At 40.6% G+C, this 23,724-nt stretch overlaps 2 protein-coding genes across 3 annotated transcripts in view; one reads left to right on the top strand and one right to left on the bottom strand.

Moving 5' to 3' along the window:
• The window catches only part of LOC115191943 (uncharacterized), a 13,797-nt gene extending 1,142 nt beyond the window's left edge, over positions 1–12,655 (bottom strand). The window contains exons 1-3 of the mRNA XM_029749993.1: positions 12,506–12,655; positions 6,621–6,935; positions 1–1,104 (exon numbers count right to left, since the gene is read on the bottom strand). The exon at positions 1–1,104 is cut by the window's left edge and continues 1,142 nt beyond it. Of these exons, the coding sequence (XP_029605853.1) occupies positions 922–1,104; positions 6,621–6,935; positions 12,506–12,619 (612 nt within the window). The 5' untranslated portion in view covers positions 12,620–12,655 and the 3' untranslated portion in view covers positions 1–921. The remainder of the gene's footprint in view (positions 1,105–6,620; positions 6,936–12,505) is intronic.
• A 4,465-nt stretch (positions 12,656–17,120) lies between these two features.
• LOC115191942 (uncharacterized) lies at positions 17,121–23,188 on the top strand. Of its 2 annotated transcripts, XM_029749991.1 has the most exons (3): positions 17,121–17,401; positions 17,435–17,547; positions 22,025–23,188. In XM_029749991.1, the coding sequence occupies exons 2-3, from the start codon at positions 17,477–17,479 to the stop codon at positions 22,728–22,730; spliced, it is 777 nt and encodes a 258-aa protein (XP_029605851.1). In that variant the 5' UTR covers positions 17,121–17,401; positions 17,435–17,476; the 3' UTR covers positions 22,731–23,188. The 2 variants fall into 2 exon arrangements, with proteins under 2 accessions (XP_029605851.1, XP_029605852.1); XM_029749992.1 differs by lacking the exon at positions 17,121–17,401 and having other exon boundaries at positions 17,427–17,547.
• The last annotated feature ends 536 nt before the right edge of the window (positions 23,189–23,724 follow it).

Here is a 23,724-nt window from a genome sequence, read left to right as displayed (position 1 = left end):
GCATCAAACCCTGTTGAATTACAAAGATGATTTTTTTATAGAATGTCAAGCTCATGAATTGGAGATTTTAAAGGGATTGACTCAAGTGGTGAACAGTTTATGTAACTCATTAATTCTATGTTCGTCAAAGGTCAAATAGAAGATGCTTATATTTGTCCTGTTTCACTGCATGTATACGTGTGAGGTGTGAAATGGAAATGTGTTTTTTGTATATCCCACTCCCCCTGAGACAGGTATCAGCCATTATTGATGGAGACCCTGGAGCAATTAGGGTTAAGCGCCTTGCTCAAGCGCAGATCAACAGATTTTCTTCCACCTTGTCAGCTCAGGGATTCGAACTCACAACCTTTCAGTTACTGGCCTAATGCTCTAACTGCTAGGCTACCTGCCACCCAGTGTCCTATGTTTGTTAGCAGCAAGTGGAGCTACAGCGCAGAGCCCTTGTTAGAAAAGTATCTCTTGAATGACCAAAATTGCTTCAAAATCAACACTGTTATGTAACACATTGGTTGTATGTTGTAGTAGACTTTCTTATGTGTCCATGTCACCACTGTATATATTTATTAACTTTAACATATACTCTTCTCCCTCTTTTCACAGAATCTTTATACTTCCACTGGCTGTTGTCACTCTTTTCCTTCTCTTCATTCCATCTCTCTCAGCCTTTCTGACTCCTGCATGCCTTCTCTCTTTCTTCTTCCACGTCACATTCTTCCACCTCATCCTCTCAATCTGTTTACCTCTCTCTCTTTCTTTCCATCCATACCTCTTTCTATCTATCTATCTATCTATCTATCTATCTCTCTCTCTCTCTCTCTCTCTCTCTCTCTCTCTCTCTCTCTCCTCACCCCATTCCTCTCTTTCTTTGTCTTCCCTGCTCTCTCCTTCCTCACTCACAGGCTACTCCCAATCTCTACTATCTCATCTCCGGGTCCTCCTCCCTCTTGCCTTCCCCCTCGTTCCGCGCTCCTTGGGGGCGGCTCCGTCGGGGTGCAGGTCCTTCAGGGTCTTGGAGGCGGTGAGCGTCCAGTGCTCCAGCTCGTTGAAGATGCGATAGATCCAGAGCTTTAGCGCAAACGGGCTGCCGTTCACCGGACCATCTATCTACTCACGAGAGGGGGGGGGGGGGGGGGGGGGTGTAGAAGAAGAGAAAGGGAGGGGGAGAGAGAGGGTTAAGGAGGGACAGTCAGAGACAGAGAGCAGACAAAGTGAGGGAGGGAGAGGAAGAGAGACCGACAGAGAGAGAGAGCGAGGGATAGAGTGAGATGTGTTAGAACAGTGTTTCCCAATCTGTTCCCCGGAGATCCATAGGGTTGTATATTTTTGTTCTAGCACACCCGATTCGACTGGTGGACTAATCAATGCCTGGTCAAACCCGGGGTGTGCCTCAGGAATAGATTAGGAAACACTGTACTAGAACATACAGTGGTGTCTGAAATTATTGACACCCTTGATAAAGATGAGCAAACATGTATAAAATAAATAATTCAAATACTGAGCTATACTGTATCTTTTAAAAAATGGGAAATTAGATTATTTATAATAATACATTTGCTCAGAAACAGTGATTTTATTAATCAAGTAATATATCTTTTCAAAAAGGTAGGAGTTAAAATTATAGACACCTCTGTTTTCAATACCTCACCTTGTGACCATAACAGCACTGAAACTTCTTCTAAAATGTTTTATGAGTTGGAAAAAACATAGGGATCATAGACCATTCCTCATTGACATTCTTCTTCTGCACTTATAAACTGCCCTCTTCTATTCAAACCACAGGTTTTCAATGATATAGCAAGATGGCGCCGACAGACATGGCAGCTCTGCTTCTAGCTCCAAAACAACTTTGCAGAATTACGTTTTTTTACATTACATTATAAGCTCAGAATGTTTTTTGTGTTATTACATACAACCAGAAATAACTTTTGGATATCAGAGTGGCGGTAACTCACCAGCATTACGACCAGGAATACAACTTTCCCGAATTGGATCCTTTGTTCGTACCCCCCAGGGCAACTGAACATTTCCCAGAGGCTGCTCCAAGACACCGCCGGCGGAGAAGAGGTATTTGGAGTGGACTTCTAGTCCGACTCAGGAGGCGTGCACACCATCCACCGCTTCCAAGTATATTACTTGCTAATGTTCAGTCTCTGGACAATAAAGTAGACAAGCTCAGGGCGAGGATCTCCTTCCAGAGAGACATCAGGAACTGTAACATACTCTGTTTCACGGAATCATGGCTCTCTCGGGATATACTGTCTTCGTCCATACAGCCAGCTGGGTTCTCAGTACATCGCACAGACAGGAATAAAGAACTCTGGGAAGAAGAAGGGCGGTGGTGTATGTTTCATGATTAACTTCTCATGGTGTGATTGTGATAACATTCAGAAACTCAAGTCCTTTTGTTCACCCGACCTAGAATACCTCACAATCAAATGCCGACCGTATACCTCCCAAGAGAATTCTCTTTGGTTATAGTCACAGACGTGTATATTCCCCCTCAAGCCGATACCCCAACGGCCCTCAAGGAACTACACTGGACTTTATGCAAACTGGAAACCACATATCCTGAGGCCCCATTTCTAGTACCTGGGGATTTTAACAAACTAAATTTGAGGAAAACACTACCGAAGTTCTATCAACACATTGACAGTAGTACTCACTCTGGTAAAACCACCCCTTCGGAATGCCTACAAGGCCCTCCCCCGCACTCCCTTCGGCAAATCAGATCACGACTCCATTTTGCTCCTCCATTCCTATAGGCAGAAACTCAAACAGGAAGTACTTCAAGATTGTTTTGATCACGCGGACTGGAATATGTTCCGGGTAGCCTCTGAGAATAACATTGACATACACACGGACATTGTGACTGAGTTCATCAGGAAGTGTATAGGGGATATTGTTCCCACTGTGACTATTTAAACCTACCCAAATCAGAAACCGTGGAAAAATGGCAGCATTTACGCAAAACTGAAAGCACAAACCACCGCATTTAAGCATGGCAAGGTGTCTGGGAATATGGTTGAATACAAACAGTGTAGTTATTCCCTCCGTAAGGCAATTAAACAGGCAAAACGTCAGTAGAGAGACAAAGTGGAGTTGCAATTCAACGGCTCAGACACGAGACGTATGTGGCAGGGTCTACAGACAATCATGGATTACATAGGGAAAATCAGCACGTCACGGACACCAATGTCTTGCTCCCGGACAAGCTAAACATCTTCTTCGCCCAGATTGAGAATAACATGGTGCCACCGACGGGGCCCGCTCCCAAGGACTGTGGGCTCTTGTTCTCCGTGGCCGACAAGGGTAAGACATTTAAGTGTGTTAACCCTCGCAAGGCTACTTGCCCAGACAGCATCCCTAGCCGCGTCCTCAGAGCATGCACAGACCAGCTTGCTGGAGTGTTTATGGACATATTCAATCTCTCCCTATCCCAGTCTGCTGTCCCCACTTGCTTCAAGATGTCCACCATTGTTCCTGTACCCAAGAAAGCAAAGGTAACTGAACTAAATTACTATCACCCCGTAGCACTCACTTCTATCCTCATGAAGTGCTTTGAGAGGCTAGTTAAGGATTATATCACCTCTACCTTACCTGACACCCTAGACCCACTTCAATTTGCTTACCGCCCCAATAGATCTACAGACGATCCAATTGCCATTATACTGCCCTATCCCATCTGGAAAAGAGGAATACTTACGTAAGAATGCTGTTCATTGACTATAGCTCAGTATTCAACACCATAGTACCCTCCAAGCTCATCATTAAGCTCAGGGCTTGGGTCTGAACCCCGCCCTGTCCAACTGGGTATGGACTTCCTGACGGCTGCCCCCAGGTGGTGAAGGTAGGAAACAACACCTCCACTTCGCTGATCCTCAACACAGGGGCCCCACAAGGGTGCATGCTCAGCCCCTCCTGTACACCCTGTTCACCCATGTCTGCATGGCCACCCACGCCTCCAACTCAATCATTAGGTTTTCAGTAGACACAACAGCATTAGGCCTGATTACCAACAATGACGAGAGAGCCTACAGGGAGGAGGTGAGGGCCCTGGTGGAGCGGTGCCAGGAAAACAACCTCTCCCTTAACATCAACAAAACGAAGGAGCTGATCGTGGACTTCAGGAAACAGCTGAGGGTGCACGCCCCTATCCACATCGACGGGACCGCAGTGGAGAAGGTGGAAAGCTTCAAGTTCCTCGGCGTACACATCACTGACAATCTGAAATGGTCCAGTGTGGTGAAGAAGGCGCCACCTAGAAAAAAGAAATGCACACCTATAAAAGCCAGGTGCTGGCTAGCGGAGTAGAACACTAGAAAATAAAGGAAAGCCGCACACTCTTAAGAGCTCAGATGCAAAAATGTAATAACAAACGTTTCGACAGCGAAGCTGTCTTCATCAGGGTATCAAGAAGGCGCCACCACCTGGTACGGCAACTGCACCGCCCGCAACCACAGGGCTCTCCAGAGGGTGGTGCAGTCTGCCCAACGCCTCACCGGGGGCATACTGCCTGCCCTCCAGGACACCTACAGCACCCGATGTCACAGGAAGGCCAAAACAATCATCAAGAACATCAACCACCTGAGCCACAGTCTGTTCACACCGCTATCATCCAGAAGTTCAAGTCAGTATAGGTGCATCAAAGCTGGGACAGAGAGACTGAAAAACAGCTTCTATTTCGAGGCCATCAGACTGTTAAATAGCCATCACTAGCCGGCTTACCACCCGGTAACTCAACCCTGCACCTTAGAGGCTAAAATTTGATTTGATTTGGGTTTCTGGTCTGGAGACAGATGGCCATTAGAATAATGTTGATTTTATGGCCAATTTAACAATTTATTTGTGGATTTTGATGTGTGCTTGGGGTTATTTTCTTGCTGGAAGATACACTTGCGGCAAAGTTTCAGCCTCCTGGCAGAGGCAACCAAGTTTTTGGCTAAAATGCCTTGGTACTGGGTAAAGATCATGATGCCGTTGACCTTAACAAAGGCCCCAGGACCAGTGGAAGCAAAATAGCCTCAGAACATCAAAGAGCCACAACCATATTTTACAGTAGGTATGGGATTCTTTTCTGCCCATGCATTCTCATTTCGATGCCAACCCCATCACTGGTGTGCGTGGCCAAAGAGCTCTACAAATGTCCAACAAATTGCCACTTTGATTGGAGCAGGTGCTTTGGTCAGATTACATGAGAATTAGGTCTTTGGCCACGCACACCAGTGCTGCAAGTGGATTTCCCAGCAAGACAATAACCCCAAGCACACATCAAAATCACATTGACTCGGTACCGGTGCCCCCTGTATATAGCCTCGTTATTGTTATTTTATTGTTACTCTTTTTTTTAACTTTAGTTTATTTAGTAAATAATTTCTTTACTCTTATTTTTCTTGAAACTGCATCATTTGTTAAGGGCTTGTAAGTAAGCATTTCACGGTAAGGTCTACCTACTCCTGTTGTATTCGGCATATGTGGCAAATAAAATGTGATTTGTTTTGAAAATCCACAAGGAATTGGTTAATTGGCCATAAAATCCGCATTTTGCAATGGCCATCTCAGTTTCCGGATTTGAAACCCATTGAAAACCTGTGGTTTGAATTGAAGCGGGCAGTCCATAAGAGCAGACGAAGGATATCACATATCTGGGAAGATTCTGTATGGAGGAATGGTCTAAGATCCCTCCCAATGTGTTCTCCAACTCGTACATTTTTTTTGAAAAAGGTTAAGTGCTGTTACCGTCATAAGGTGAGGTATTGAAAAAGGGGTGTCAATAATTTTGACCCCTTATGTTTTTGAGAGAAAAAAATGAAACTTGTTAAACAAAATGTATTTTTCTGATCAATAATATTAGTATAAAATAATATAATTACCCAGTTTTTTGGAGCATACAATATAGCTCAGTGTTTGAATTATTTATTTTATACAGCCATTATCTTTATTAAGGGTGTCAATCATTTCAGACTCCACTGTATATATACAGTACATGTAAACAACTGATTTGACCTAACCGTATATAAATAATGAATAACAATCTATGATTAATAAACTATGTAATATAATCAGTTTGTTTATACTAGAAAGGATAGTCCTTACATAAACAGTTTATAAGCTTATCATAAGTTGTTAACAAAAGCCTAATTTCTTCCTCTGCTCCTTGAACTCATCACTGATCTGAAATATTAGGGATATCTGAAAGCAAAATGTTTCCACCAGTCTTATCTATCGTCTATACGTGGCCCTGGTTTACACTAAAAAGGGAAATGAATATTGCTGCTACCTCGCTCTCCAACCAAGGTACATGAATTGAGGAGCAAACTGAAGTGAAGAGGAAATTCAGCAACTCTTGGAAGACTGTCAGTTGATAAAAAGTTTTATTATTGTTAAAACCAACATGTTTTGTCCCATAGCGTTCATCAGGGTTCACCACACCAGCTATGTCAGATCAAGGATGACTTCCAAGTTGGATTTTACAGTTATTTTACAAGTATTGAAAGGAGGCCTGCTGGGTCTACTGAGGGTTTCAAGTAGGTACTGTATATTAACCATTAGTGGGGCAAATTCAAAACTGACCCCAGATCAGTGTCTAGGGGCAACTTTACCATACACCAGTAATTCTGTACCTCAGTATTATTCGGATCAGGAGTGATGGCTGCAGTTCCAGCTCCGTCCGCCAGGAGGAGCCGTGTGCTCTCTAGCAGGTGCCCCAGCCGGTCACTCACTGTTCTCTTCTGGCTCTCGTATTCGGTCCTGTTCCTGTCATTTCCCACCCCCTCTTCCCGACCAATGGCATGCTCCAGGAGGTTCCGGCACTGTTGCAGGGCGGAGTAGAGGCGCCACAACATGTCATTCGATGAGAGCTGGGAGGAGAGTGGTGGCACGGTCACCAGGCGGTCCCCCCCGATGGTGAGTTCCTCGGCGAACGTCTCCTTTTTTCTCTGAAGTGGGGAGTGAGGAGGAGGGATGGAGAGAGTGTGGAAGTGGAGAGGAAGAAGAGGGTGATGGCGTGTAAAGACAAAGCACATTAGAAGTGTTTAAAAGTACATTTCCATGACAGTGAGTGGAGAAAAACTCCTGTTTTAGTGCACAACCAAACTGTTACAGGGCAAGGCAATCAACAAAAAATGACCAAAGTCAGGCATAACCCAACGATTAGTGCACAACCAAACTCAATGTGCTAATGCAACTCAAAGGCAGCAATGCTAATCCAGTTCTCTAAAAGAGACGTGGCATATATGACCAAAGGTATACTGCTTAAGTATTTTGTTCATCAAATATAAAGTACTAGTCATAGCCTTAACACATTTGGTCAAGCGTTTCAAAGACATCACTTTTTTGTATTTTGCAATACCACTATGGACACCACGTTTAACTGCTCCGGAGGCTGAGGCTGTCAGAATATGGACGCCGTAGTAAATGGAAGCTGTGGCCATGAGGAATGTATATATGAATAAGTCACTCATTCCGAGTTAGCGTTTAAACCAAACTGCTTGTGTAATGGTTGACGAAGTACAAAAGAGCTGACTTAAGAGACTGTGGCGGTAAAGAGCCTGTTTGAGCATTTTCCAATGATAATCTAGCAATTTTCCCTGATGAGCAACAACTGGCAAATGTTTGAACCCTATTGCGGTTAGGACAACATCCGCCCTGGCCCCATTGGAACAGAGAGGTTAGTGGTTCAAATGGATAGCTGGTTCAACTACCAGAAACAACCTTCCCCAACTTCACTCCAGGCGGACAAACAGGCAGGATGTGTGACATCATAGGTGTCGAGTCTCTCTCTCTCTGTGTGTGTGTGTGTGTGTGTGTGTGTGTGTGTGTGTGTGTGTGTGTGTGTGTGTGTGTGTGAGAGTGTGAGAGTGTGAGAGTGTGAGTGTGTGAGTGTGTGAGTGTGTGAGAGTGTGAGAGTGTGAGAGAGAGAGAGAGAGAGAGAGAGAGAGAGAGAGAGAGAGAGAGAGAGAGAGAAAGAGAGTGGGGTAGGAAGTTATTATATTCTATTGCATCTAGATCAGAGGTTAGTGAGAAAGCTGTGACTCCATTGAGTACCTGGCCCCCGGTCACGACATTATACCAAGGTGCTAACATTCTGACCACCGTGAATATGATTCTGTGCCTGGGCGGTAGAATGATTACCGTGTAACATCGACCAGGCAGCCCTGCTTATACAAGAGCAATGGTCAAGTAAATGTGTATATAGGTTTGTAATAGGCAGTAGTGGAGTGAGCTATGAACTTTGAGGGATAGGCCTATATTGTATAGGCCTGTCTAGAGGGAGAGGCAAAGGTACGGCAAACCAGAGACAGCAAGCTCTTCACTGTCATGATCTATTACAATACATTATTACGAGTAATGACTGTGTGGCGATAGATAAGTTGAAAACTATTAGCATATTTGTGGGCTGTATCTTGAATAAATGCACATAAACCGAAAATGTATATATGTTGAGTAATATATAAAAACATTTCTATTTCGTTTTTATGTTATTTACTTTCAGTTTCAGTGTTAGGGACAGAAAGAAGCCTATGTGTGGGAGGCTAGGAGACATGTATGTGTTGTATAGTTTTTGTGTTTTTTTGGGATGGCACTTCTTCCACTGTGGGGAAGTAATGCATAAGGGGCAATTCCATGGTAACGTAATTACGCTTTGACTTAGATTTTTCTCTTAAAAAATGTATGCCAAACCAAAACCATTGATTTCAAAGTTGAACAAACCATACGATTCTATGCACAAGGACTAGTTTGAACAAGAAAAGTTCACATAAACACATTTACTGGAAGGACTGTGCAGATTCAAAGTTTGGTAACAGAATTACAATAAGTTTCCCTCAGATGTTTAAGCACATTATCCAAAAACTATTGTTTAATATTAAGTTTAAAATATTTCTGCAGAAATAATGGGGTGTCAGCTACGACATGGCACTTTGAGTTTGAAAAAACATATATTTTGGATATTGAACTACAGTAAGTGAAATGGATTTACCTCCGGTAATGGAATTACGGTAACAGAATTACATCATGGGTCCCTGATCTGTGGTGTACAGAAATGCATAATTATGGATATGAATATTATTCCCTTCATGGTGATGTATCCTGAATAGCTACACAGGTAGAAATATGCAATATTCTTATTTTGCATATTTGGTTATTATTCTACACACTGGCTATTATTGTAATGAGCCCCCCCCCCAAAAAAGAAAACACATTTGGTTGGTCCGGTCCAGACCAAATCTGAACCAATCATAGACGTCTATGTTTCACAAATTTGAAAATCACATTAGAGTTCAGTACAGTACATATGTTCAGTACGATACTGAACATTATACTGTACTCTACTCTAGTGTACTCTACTGCACTGTACTGAACTCTACTGTGATGTACTGTGATGTCCAAACTTGTGAAACATAGACGTCTATGATTGGTTCAGAGTTGGTCCAGCCATGGATGTCCGGTGTCGGTTGGTGCTCAGTGGGTGAGGATACTTGTTACTGTAAATGGAAAGAGGGTAGAGGGTAGGTGTCATGGTAGGTCTCAGGAGAGTGACATTAACTGGAGAGAGAGAGATACCACAGTGTGCCATCACAGCAGCAAGATTTGTGACCTGTTGCCTCAAGAAAAGGGCAACCAGTGAAGAACAAACACCATTGTAAATACAACCCATATTCATGTTTATTTATTTTCCCTTTTGTACTTTAACCATTTGCACATCGTTACAACTGTATATATACATAATATGACATTTTAAATGTCTTTATCTTTTGGAACTTCTGTGAGTGTAATGTTTACTGTTCATTTTTATTGTTTATTTCACTTTTGTTTATTATCTACTTCACTTGCTTTGGCAATGTTAACATATGTTTACCATACCAATAAAGCCCCTTGAATTGAATTGGATTGAGAGAGAGACAGAGACAGAGAGCAGCAGAGAGGAAGCGTGAGAGGGAGGGGTTGTCCAGTCTTGCTTTGACCACCAGATGGCAGAAAAAGAAAAGAAAAAAAAAGTTATGAGCTAAACGTAGCAGTATACCAGTGGAAGGGAGGACAGTAGCAGGTGACCTAACTGTGGCTTGTGACTACGTACTCTGATTTTCCATTGTAGCCTTTTCAATTGCAGTAATTCCGTTACTACAATTTGGTAACAGAACTATAAGTTTTAATCAACTAATAATTCATGAACAAACTTGATATCAATAAGAACACTATAACGAATTGGTAGGTCTACGTTTACATGTTACTTCTGTGAACTTTCATTATCCTCCCTCCTCATGAGGGAGAGAAATGAGAAAATATCTTCAAGATATGTGGGTTTTGGTAATGGAATTACAAGGCACACGACAATGTTTGTTAAACTTAACAAAAACATTTCTCCAAAACGAAATAGGAAAGTGTTGATATTAGTTGGCAGGGGTCTTTACTTCTACATTGTTGTGTTTTGGTGTATCTCTAATACCTTTTTAAGATGTTAGATGCTGTCTAAGACCCCTTTTCCATCTGTTTGACCAGAAATAAAAGCCTTTGATTATTCCTAATTTTTAGGATGGAAAGTGGTTGAAAAATGTATATATGCCTTAATTTCTAACAAATATAGACTCTAAGCTTTCATTTGACACCCAATTTGACATGCTCCTATGAACTTTACATGTTGGTGTTCATGGGTCCGTTAAAATGGAAATGCCTTAAGGTGATGGGTCAGGTCATAGGTTAGTTTAGGTTTAAAGGTAGACTCAGCGAGATGACGTAGATGCACGAAGTGAACAGTAGTAGTGGGAACATTTTCGCAACAATCAAGAGCGTTAAAGCGCGAGGCTAAACTTCTCTGCTGTTTTGGTCCCGTAGCTACCACGTTGTAGCCGCATAAAGCGCACCAGTGCCAATACGCAAATATTATGTGTGACTGTGTATGAGCAAAGTTTTGCATCGTTCTCATCTAAGTGGGCACGTTCGAGCTGATCATTTTTGTCAAGTTGGTGACAATCGTTGGTCACCACCTTTCAAATTGTGTTGCATTCTGGGGTTAAAACTTGTCTGACTTGCGCCTACCTGTCGACTGCATGAACTTTACAAAAATCATGTGATCAAAGGGCATGAAGTTTTGACTGCAGTCGACTGCAAGTTGCTGCAGTTGCTCTTCACCAACTTCATCCTGTAGCCATCTCCTGCATTGTGAAGGCTCTATTGTCAACCAATCATTAGGGTGTTTTTGTTTGACCCATGTGACCAAAAACAAGAACCAATTTGCCATGGTTTCTGTGTACAGTGGATATATAAAATAAATGTGATATTTGATGCTCTCTCTCTCTAATTTATTGAACAATGTGTACACACACAATATTATATTATGATTTCAGTTTGTGTGATATGGGGGTTAGATACATGTTTATTTCAAAATTATAAAGAAAACCTTTTATAATCAATGGCAACACTGTCATGTTGATTTGAGCCTTGCTGTTGGAAAACCACATTAGTGTCCTATTTTCATTTGTCGCAGATGCACCTCCCTTGACTTACTCATCGACTTGCATCTACTGTCGGGTGCTTTAGCCTTACAACTCAAACGCGCCCAACATGGTGCTGTTTGTGGCAATGTCATCTTGCTGAGTCTACCTTTCAGTTATAAAGTCAATCTCAATGTGAACCATCAGATTCAAAAGCTTGAAACCCCCATAAAAAAAGATTGAAAACCCCATTCGATTTTTACCCCCATTTTTTTTTAACTGAACATAATTCATTAAGGTTTTTATTTTAGTTAGTTTTGGTGTCAAAGATAATACTTTCAGTAAAGTTGTAGTTTTTCAAACGGGGTTGTTCATTATTTTACTTCGGTAAAAAAAACTAATATATATATATATATCAGACCTTATTGCCTAATATTGTGCAGGTTATTGGGGTGGTGATTCAAAAGCATTGTCTTATAGTTAGTTGGCTGATAGATAAAGGTTACATTCGTAACCGCTTCCCTTCCTCCCAGCAAAGAGCCCGAGTCCGCAGGTTGAGGTGTGTGCGCATTGGCGGGGGATTTATCTGGCTATTTGGCAGGAAATAAAGAATACTGTGATCATTCGCACCCCATCATTCACATAGTGTCATTCATTGAGTGAAAAAGCGATGCACATAGAAAAACGTGCATGTCCGGACATCGACCCGTGCGCCAGAAAACTGCCTACCTCTGTCATTGCTTTTATATGGGGCGTGCATGACTATTCACATATTCACTCCCCCTCATTATCTAGCTACATTCCTGGACCCCCACTCCTGGTTCGGATGCCACACACACACACACACACACACACACACACACACACACACAAACAATCCATCAATACATGTCCATGCATCAACACATTTCCATATCCCAGTCTTCCATATCCCTTGCATAGGCTAGACTACTGGCCAAATGACATGTTTTGTCAAGTAGCCAGTAGGCCTAATAACAGGTTAATAATTGCGAAGCGAAATGCACTAGCCTGTCCAGACTTCACCCACTCTAGGCTACACTCGAATAAATACTTACATACAGTTCCAATAAGAGGGCGCATTCATGGTGCAACTGCTCAGCAATAGCAGCTGCCCTCGCAGTTCGAGACTGTTCCGAACCAGTCCCTCTTCTTGTCCGTGTCCCTGCCATATTCAGTAAAGTAGCAACAGACAGGCACCGGGTAGCGTTAACGTTTTTTTTTTTTTTACCTTCTCTTACGTCTACTAGTTTTCCCGTTTCATATTCCTAAAAGTTAGACAGCCAACAAGAAGCGCGTCTCGGCCTTTTCTCACGCTGTAACCAAGCCAGTTAATTAATTACCTTTCTGAAAACGAATTCCTTCCCTAACTTCCACAACTTTACCCCTTGTGTTACTATGTTACAGTATTAATGTCCTTGTCTAGTGCCACTCCTCCCCTTCCCTTGGGTGGTTTATGTCAGGCAGGCATGTGGAATTTAACGAGAGAACTAAAGCGGAGGCGTGTGAATGGGAGGAGTCGCACGCTGGTGAACTATTATTTATACATTAAGAGTTGAAACGAATTAGCTTGACAGAATTACGAATCCATTCACCAGGACTAGTGATGCGTTGATTTTCCTGTCGTTACTAGGAAAGTCGGAAATGTCAGACTTGCTAATTGGTTGTAGTTATATACGTGCTGCGTTCAATCAGTTAGCAAGTATGACATTTCCGACTCTCCTAGTTCCTACTAAGCACAATTGTGGTATAGGCTATATCAGGGGAAAGTCCTCAAAGCAGCAGTTTACTGCCCAAATTAATAACTCAGCTGATTTGATGATCAAGTATAGTTTTATTATTAGGTTATTGTGTGGCTCTATAGTTATTGCTTGTCAATAACCGGGAAAATCTGTTTATAACCAAATCATAGGCTAATATGCATATGCCTAGAAAATAGTTATTTTTTATTTTCCATTTTCCGGAACGTTCTATACTGTTGCACGGTCGGGATTAGTAACATTATTGTAGATCGAGGGAGTCTGTTGTATATACTGAATTATTAGAGAAATAACGAGGGCTAAAAGTTTACAAAAGGGTTGGTGTGGTATGTCTGTAAACATCTCAAATGCGTTGGCATTAATAGCCTACAGCCAGAAACAAACAAATAACTTTTAAATGAAAGACGATAAATAGTTTGAAATAATGTAACAGTTGATTATGTAATTTTGTTAGGACCAGTGTGAAATCAACTTTATATTATCTTGAAGCCTTGGGTGTGAAAGATAACACCTTGAGCTATATATGAGGTGTACTATTTCTGTGTAATTCTAAAGCTAAAATCACGCTAAACCAGTTCAATTGGAATTTTAGAGGATTAAATGTATTAACAAAAATGTCAGACGTTTTTCTTCCAAAATGTCAGATGTATTTTTTTTGGTCAAGATTGGCAACATTCAGGTATGTTCCAAAGTGAAATAGCACTCCGATACTCAGGGTGGCATAGTGTCCACTCTTCAAACAGTGAAGCCATTTTGACTCATACATGCGCTTTCCTTATTAGCGTCACGGTAGCAACTTCAGCGTACGAACAACAACATTGACTTCCGGTGTTTCGATTTTACCTTCAAAATCAAAGTCTGCAGGAAAACGCTATGTGTATGATACGAAATCAATCCGTTAACATTATGTTTCTAATGTATAACTACATCAGAGAAAAATCTAAACGTGTGACTATTTACCCATGCAACAGAACATAGCAATTCACTATATAGGGAATACATATTGGACTGTAGAGGAAAACGTTTACTTCCAGTCTCATTTACATTTACTTCCAAAAGCTAAATCATAAGAAGTGTTGCAGGACTTTTACTGTGGTCAAACAGCTTAAAATGGGGTGCCTGGACACTATACAATTACAATATAGCACTATGACATAGGACGCATACAGTATACTGTCATACCTTATAATGTAAAAGACACATATCTTAATTTTCCTTCTGGGGTACACTTTGGAAGAAATACAACATACAATATGTTTATTCAAAAAATCAAGAGAGATGCAAGTAAATTTGGTCCAAAAAAAGTATACTTTATTCATAACAAATATCACATTGACTTGAATTAATACAATACAACTGATCATCAACAGTTACAAGTTCTAAATTAGTTTCAAGTTTTGTCACGTGCACACGTAAAGTGAAGTGCTGACTTGCTAGCTCTTTCCCAAAAATGCAGTATTCACTATCAAATAGTATGAAGTCGATTTTCTTTAAAACACATGAGCAATAAGAAAAACACGAGAAAGTAAGCTATATACAGGGTCAGTACCAGGGACACTGGAGTGGTCAAGGTAGATATGTACATGTAGGCAGGGGTAAGGAGAAAGTGACTGGTAGCAGGATAAATAATAACAAATCAACATAGCAGAAGCATAAAGGCACCCTCATACTAGGTTCGGTTTGCTTCTACCAGAACTCGGCTAGGCAAAGCGAACGTCTGTGCCTCGCATATTCCCTTTAAAAGACATTTGTTTGTAAAACGAGAAGAAAAATGGCAATATTATGGTTTGTCCCTCTTGAGACGACGTAGCAATAACATAGCCATAACACTTCCTCAAAATATTTCGAATCAATCAAAGATAAATACAGGCTTTAGTGGTGGGTGGGTGTGCTGGTGTGTGCATGTGTGGTGATGAGTGTGTAATGTCTATGTGTGTCGGTGTCAGTGTGAGTGTGTGTGCAGGAGTGTCAGTGCAGGAGTGTCAGTACGTGCATGTGTGAGTGTGTGGGTAGAGGCCCGTGAGTGGCATATAGTGCAGATAGTCAGTGCAGATAGTCAGTGCAGATAGACCGTGGGTGAGGATGGGCAGCTATTTTCTAGCTGTTCAAAAGTCTCAGTGCCTGGAGTCACCATTATATTCACCTGATATATACACATTCTTACATAACATTTAATGCAATAATATTTTTTTTCTGATACTTCGTACAAAATCTCATGTTGTTGTGAATGAATTCATTGATGTTATCTCCAAATAGGACTGCTTAAGTGAACACACATACACATAGGGACCACAACTACTTCCATCTACTCCTCTCTTCACCATACGGAGCAGCACCTAGACCAAACCCTTAACCTACCCTTTACCGAGTTTGTATCTTAACCCCAACCCCGCCCCTTACCCTAAACCGGGTTCGTATCCAAATCCCAACCCTACCCTCCCCATACATCACTATTTGCCTTCTTTGAGTCCACCCCTGCCTTTATTCATGTTTTGTATCGTCGGATGTTTTGTTTCGACTCCTATTTTGTTCTTATTCTTTTCATTTCTATAATTGTAAATTGACTTTGGGTTCTTGAAAAGCACTAAGTCCCATGTATTATTATCTACCTGAGCTTTGAAATTCCCACAATGATTAGAACATTCATATTTCAGAACAATGTCCACAACCTTTCCATGTAATGCCAAATACTGTAGGAACATATTTCTGTAGTGAGTGAAGAATGCCCTCCAGTTTCTTCTCATACTGCTTTATGGAGTCCATTATTTTAACACTCAATGTAATACTATTTCTTTTTCATGTTTATAGCTATGACCATCCAATGTGCTTTAAATGCACAGGTATTATAAAAAAAAGGTAAACACCACCAATTTCGTGCTATTCTAGGTAGCTTAGGCAGAAAATCATCCTCTCAGAACAGAAATTCTGTAACTGTTGGCACATCAACACAACGTGATCCTCCAAATGAGATTTTATAAGATCAAGGTACACATCAATTTAGTGTTGTGTGGGTGTGTGCGTGCGTGGTGATGAGTGTGCATGTGTGTTGGTTTATATGTGTGCTGGTGTCAGTGTGTGTGCATGTGTGTGCAGGAGTGTCAGTGTTGGCGTGTGTGACTGTGTGGGTAGAGACCCGTGAGTGGCAAGTACTCAGTGCTGATAGACAGTGGGTCAGGCTGGGCAGCCATTGCCTAGTTTTTCAAGTCTCAGTGCCTGGAGTTATTGGCTGTTCAAAAGTATCAGTGCTTGGGGATAGAAGCCAATGCTCTTGGTCTGAGACCCAATGCTCCGGTACCGCCTATATGATCCATGAATCAGTCCAAAACCCAAGTCAAAGAGGCAAACCTTTTGATAAAAAAAATGATCATAATAATAATTATAATAAAAATACATAAAACAACTTTTGATTGATTGCGACCAATAGCATATTTGGGGGTAACATAAACCTATAGCAATATGATTTTACTAGGATACTGCCTTACTTTTAATAATAGTTTTCACTCTATAAGCCAATATGTAATTTATAGGCCTATAGTGTATTGCATTGGAACCAATGGTGTGGGAGAGTAGAGTAGAACGTGTGGCTGGCCATATAGACCCCAATCCCGTGAAATAACACCATATATAGATTCTACAGATACCAGTGAAGAGTCCCAATCCCACTTTTACATCGGCACGTAGAATAGTTCTCTCTATAAACCAATATGTATTTCATATACAGTGTTTGCATTGGGGGCATTTATTTTACCTTGTTTTAAAACCCAAATGTAATGCAAATATCACTTCATTATGAACACATATGAGTTATTGTTAATTATTGTTTAGACAATTATTGCTCATATATCATGAAAATGTACAGGTTACGGGCTCTTTTATACTATTACGTGGGGAACTTTTATTTATTTGGAATATTTTCGAAATTCCGTGACCCAGAAGTACTTTTTTAGTGTTGCTGACACTTTCTTTTGGATTAGCAAATTGTAGCTACACCAACAACAGAAATACAACAATTCATACATGTATTGAGCAACAAACATCTTCATACGGATTATAACTGCCAGTTCAATCAAACATAAAACGCAGACCGCAATTTGTGACTGGATTAAAGCGAAACAAGGACGAAGAGAGAAACAAATATAGCTACTAGCTAACGTTACGTTAGCCTGTTAACGTAAAGGCTAGCAGCAAGCTGACATTACGTTAGCCTGTTATCAGCAGCAAGCTGACGTTACGTTAGCCTGTTAACGTAAAGGCTAGCAGCAAGCTGACATGAATTCTCTCGTCGGCTATGGCGTGTCCTCAGATTCTGACAGCGATGGGGATATTGTAAACAACAAGAAGTAAGTTACAATTCAGGAATACAATTTAGCAAACCTTTGTTTGTGGAAGATGAATTGAAAAGATTGACTTGTGTTTCATAGAGCTCGCCAGTTTGTAGTCCTAAAACCCGGAAATGAGTTACCTGGTTCGTTCAGCAATTCCTATGGGGAAAGAATATGGTTTGGGGATAAATGCAGAAAATAAGGTCTGAGGTTAACACAGGTTTAGGAGATCTTATATGTTTTGTTCTATGAGATAATATCAGTACATTTTATTTAATCTAACCTTTATTTTATCAGGGAGTCATATTGAGACCAAGCTCTATTTTACAGATGAGCCCTGAGTTTCATAAATGACTGAAAATACACACATCAACATATAAATACAAAAATCAAGCAGAAAGAAAAACACGGTCATAAAAAACAAACACATGAATTTGTACTAAGGTCCTCAATCAGCTCTCTGAATTGTGCTAGAGGCACCAACACAACACATTTAAGAACATTTGGAAGATTGTTACATAAATAAGGTGCAAAAAAACTATAAGATGATTTACATAACTCAGAGACCAAAGGAATTTCCAGTTAGCCATCCCTGAGACCCTGTGTGGTAACTCGTATGTCTAAAGTTTAGTAAAGATATTGGGTACAGTGGTACTTATTGTAAAATAGCTTTATGAATGAAAACATAGCAATGTATCAACCTACGTGACATAAAAGAGGGCCAAGCAACTTTCTGGTAGAGAATGCAGTGATGAGTCCTACAATTGTTGGCCATAATAATGCGCTATGTTAAACTGCATCTAACGGCTCTAATGAAGTGGCAGCTGTGTTCCTAGTATAGATGATGCTGCCATAGTCTAGGGCCGATAGGAACGTCGACTGAATAATCCGTTTTCTACTACTTAGCGAGAGGCAGCACCTTCTTCTATAGAGGAAGCATTTTTATTATTATTATTATATATATATATATATATATATATGTATATATATATATACGTATATGTGTATATATATATATATATATATATATATATATATATATATATATATATATATATATATATATATATATATATATATATATATATATATACGTGTGTATATATATATATATATACGTATATGTATGTGTGTATACATACATACATACATACATACATACATACATACATTTTATTTTTATTTTTTATTTCACCTTTATTTAACCAGGTAGGCAAGTTGAGAACAAGTTCTCATTTACAATTGCGACCTGGCCAAGATAAAGCAAAGCAGTTCGACAACATACAACAACACAGAGTTACACATGGAGTAAACAACATACAGTCAATAATACAGTAGAAAAAAAAATAAGACTATATACAATGTGAGCAAATGATGTGAGATAAGGGAGGTAAAAGCAAAAAAATAAATAAAGTATAGCAAGAAAAACACTGGAATGGTAGATTTGTAGTTTGAAGAAAGTTCAAAGTTCAAATATAAATAATATGGTGCAAAGGAGCAAAATAAATAAAATAAATAAATACAGTAGGGGAAGAGGTAGTAGTTTGGGCTAAATTATAGATGGGCTATGTACAGGTGCAGTGATCTGTGAGCTGCTCTGACAGCTGGTGCTTAAAGCTAGTGAGGGAGATAAGTGTTTCCAATTTCAGAGATTTTCTCTATATATACACACACATTATATATATATACACATATACATATGAAATATATATATATATATACATATACATATGAAATATGTATATATATATATAATGTGTGTGTGTGTGTGTGTGTATGTATATATATATATATATATATATACTGCTATATATATATATATATATATATATATATATATATATATATATATATATATATATATATATATATATAAAAATAAAGGGAACACTTAAACAACACATCCTAGATCTGAATGAAAGAACTAATCTTATTAAATACTTTTTTCTTTACATAGTTGAATGTGCTGACAACAAAACCACACAAAAATAATCAATGGAAATCCAATTTATCAACCCATGGAGGTCTGGATTTGGAGTCACACTCAAAATTATATATATATATATATATATATATATATATATATATATCAAGTGCTATGGTGAAACTGGCTCTCATGAGCACTGCCACAGGAATGGAAGACCCAGAGTTACCTCTGCTGCAGAAGATAAGCTCATGAGAGTTACCAGCCTCATAAATTGCAGCCCAAATAAATGCTTCACAGAGTTAAAGTAACAGACACATCTCAACATCAACTGTACAGAGGAGACTGTGTGAATCAGGCCTTCATGGTCGAATTGCTGCAAAGAAACCACTACTAAAGGACACTAATAAGAAGAAGAGACTTGCTTGGGCCAAGAAACACAAGCAATGGACATTAGACTGGTGAAAATTTGTCCTTTGGTCTGGAATTCAAGTATGAGATTTTTGATTCCAACCGGCGTGTCTTTGTGAGACGCTGTGTGGGTGAATGGATGATCTCAGCATGTGTATTTCCCACCGTAAAGCATGGAGGAGGAGGTGTTATGGTGTGGGGGTGCTTTGCTGGTGACACTGTCTGGGATTTATTCAAGGCACACTTAACCAGCATGGCTACCACAACATTCTGCAGCAATACGCCATCCCATCTGGTGTGGGCTTAGTGGGACTATAATTTGTTTTTCAACAGGGCAATGACCCAACACACCTCCAGGCTGTGTAAGGGCTATTTTACAGAGAATGATGATGGAGTGCTGCATCAGATGACCTGACCTCCACATTCCCCCCAATCTCAACGAAATTGAGATGGTTTGGGATAATTCGGACCGCAGAGTGAAGGAAAAGCAGCCAACGTGCTCAGCATTTGTGGGAACTCCTTCAAGACTGTAGGAAAAGCATTCCAGGTGAAGCTGGTTGAAAGAATGCCAAGAGTGTGCAAATCTGTCATCAAGGCAAAGGGTGGCTATTTGAAGAATCTCAAATATAAAATATATTTTGATTTGTTTAACACTTTTTGGTTACTACATGATTCCATATGTGTTATTTCATAGTTTTCGATGTCTTCACTATTATTCTGCAATGTAGAAAATAGTAAAACTAAATAAAAACCCTTGAATGAGTAGGTGTTCTAAAACCTTTGACTGGTAGTGTACATCAGTCGGGTTTAAACCAGGTCAACCCTAGTTATAAATGATGCTAGGCAAGAAAGTTTAGAAATAGGCACATAATTATTTAGGTCAAAAGGGTCACCTTCCAAACCTTGGGGATAGTACCAGATATAATCGTCAGGTATAGGTATATAATCATCAGCCCAAGTGGATGTATTTATTTTCCTTTTTTTTTTTTACATCAATCTTAAACAAGGCACATCGCAGAGAGTGAGTTGTTGAAATGAAAACAAATATTCACTAGAAGTTGACAGGTTAATCGTCGAGTCAGCTAGAGGCTGGCAGAGGGAAAAGCAGTCAGTTGACTGACCAGGGTCAATTAAACAACTGTTTCTCTCAAATAAAAAGCCTGCTGAGATGATAAAATGATCATTAAAAGCATCACTTATCCCCTTCTTCTCAGTTAGGATGCCAGAATCAGACAGAAATTGCTCAGGCAGGAAAGAAGAGGAATTGTTATGCTTCAGTGCATTTACTGTTTTTCCCAAATTTTGAAGGATCACCAGCCGAGTCAGAGATGGAGCTTAAAGGGTAGCTTGATTTAGCTTTCTTAATCGCGATAGTACATCTGTCTCTCAATTCTGAAAGATTGCCAGTCCACTGGAGAGTCTGTTTTCCTTGCTTTAGCCCAGGCCTGATTTCTCATCTGAATGAGTTCAGATAGATCTAACCTTTGGTTTTCTTCAGCGCTATCTTTGACTCTAAATTGTTTTAAAAGGGGTGTGTTTTTATTTGTCAGAGGAATACATATAGAGGATGCATTTTCTAGAGCCAATTCTGGGTCAGGAATACAGGAGACAGTGACTAAATCAGAGTAGAACATGTTATGTAAAACCCCTTAGGGAGAAAAGTTAATTAAACAAGGATTAGTATTTTGCTGTTTCGTATCTCTAATGCATACTCCACTAGACACATATTAGTTAACGTTGCCTTTGAATTATGACGCCTTTGTGCTTTATGCTTGTTTTGATTACATAAATGTTTCAAAATGGACAAAAAGTGACGTTAGCTGATGAAGATTATGTCAAGGAACAAAACGTATAAGATCTCCTAAGCCTGTGTTTACCACAGACCTTATTTTCGGCAGTTAACCAAAAACCCTCCGAAAACGCCATTCATTTCCCCATAGGCTTTGTCCAATGAACCATGAGTTGGTGCCTACAAAAAGATGCCATTACTATTGTTCTCTATGGAGAGGAGGGTTGTGATTGGTCTTGCTACCCAAACCAGATATGATTTCCTCTTCCAGTCAAGTTAAATATTTCCAGATTGAGAAGTCCTTGAAATCTTTTTTTGGATAACACTACAGCTAGTATACCAGTCCATTTATACATGTTTTTTCTTTGAAGGACTGAGAGCAAGGTGGATGGAGAGACCCAGAAAAAGGGCCGCAATTTCCTCCTAGAGTCCGGGTCAGCCTCCAGTGAGTCGGACTGTGACTCCTATCCAGAGGAAGAGGGGGACCCCGTATCTCAACTACAACCAAAACGCCCTCCTCCTGCCTGTATGGGACCCCCCTCAGAGTCCCGGACCCTTCTCCTCCCCGCACCCCCTAGCTCCCTCTCCCACAAACTCCCCCCTCCCCCCCTCGGGGCCTCGTCCAAGAGTGGCGTATTCGCCAACCCCTTCAAGGCTCAAGCCGACCAGAAGCTCAACGTCTTGCAGAAGCATGTCCCTCTCACAGTGCAGGCTCGGCCCTCCCAGATAGGGGGCAAGAGGATGTGTGTGGCGTACAGGAAGGACGGACGCTGCAGGTTCGGGATCAAATGCAAGTTTGCCCACGACAGCGATCTCCAGAGCTCCATCATTCCCAATGACTATGACCCCCCTGCGGATGACGCTCCCGGATCACACCAAGCTGAGTCCAACGCAGGAGGCTCTTCATACATGGGTCGCCAGAACTTTCACCACAACCAGGGAGGAGACCCTGAAGAGGAGGAGGGTCAGCAGTCTAGGAAGAGGAGAGTAGGGCTGAGTAACACCCTAGTGCCTCCTAAAAGGGCGTTGAAGAATTATGCAATGCAGAGGAAGAGAGAACAGGTCAATTTGAACTGAGCGACTTGCACAGGAATACTGTCAGCAGCAATACACTGTGTGTGTGTGTGTGTGTGTGTGTGTGTGTGTGTGTGTGTGTGTGTGTGTACGCTCACATTGTTTTAGTGTGTGACAGAGAAAATGGGAATGTGTTCCAATTTTGTACCATTATTCTGCACTCATTTACTCCCCCCATGGATGTAAAAGGAATGGACTGGTGTAAAATATGGTTTAAACTTCTCCCTACCCATGCTTACGAGTGAGCAAGTGCAAACTAATCAGACTACAGCCTATGCAAGATAGGATAACTATACCACACTTCCAAACCTCTGTTCAGTCCAGTACATATACTTCAGATTGGTAGTTTGTACATGAGAAGTTTTTGTAGTTTCATTGAAAACGTATTCCTTTTGGAAGAAACTGTCCGTTGGAAATATAAGCTACATTTTATCACTGTTAAATAAACGCTTTAAATGTTTGTTATTTGTGTTTTCGTGATCACTTAATGATAAATGGACATATGAACTGGAGATACAAATAAAGTTATGGATCGAGTTTAGGAAAATATAATCATTCATTTAAATGTTTTTTCTTGATTAGAGAAAGATTGAAAGGAGAGGCAGCACAGGGTTACTTTTTTTGATCAGTTGCAACACACTCCGGCATCAGTCCCAAATGTAAGCACACACACTTAGCTCCTGCTTTTTGGGACTGATCTATTAGAGCCCCATACACTGGCGATTGATGCTTCTCCAGCCCAAAACGGCAATGAAAGCCAAGATCGAACGGAACAGAGAGCGGGCTCTGATGCTGAGGCAAGCCCAACTGGCTAGCGGACTATTGGCAGGAGAGGGGGGTGGCACCTCGGCTAAAGTCGCAAAAAAACAGACTCTCGAGGAGATGAAGAAGAGGGACAGGAGGAGCAAAGGGGGAATAAGGTGGTGCATCAACCAGGTATGTAAATGTATAACTAATCAAACATGGCAGGAGGCAGCAAGGTCATAACTGGTGCGTT

This window comes from Salmo trutta, chromosome 4 (assembly GCF_901001165.1).
Source record: "Salmo trutta chromosome 4, fSalTru1.1, whole genome shotgun sequence".
Lineage (NCBI taxonomy): Eukaryota > Metazoa > Chordata > Actinopteri > Salmoniformes > Salmonidae > Salmo > Salmo trutta.
Note: the sequence above shows the minus strand (reverse complement) of the source record. Positions and strands in the feature narration are given on the sequence as shown.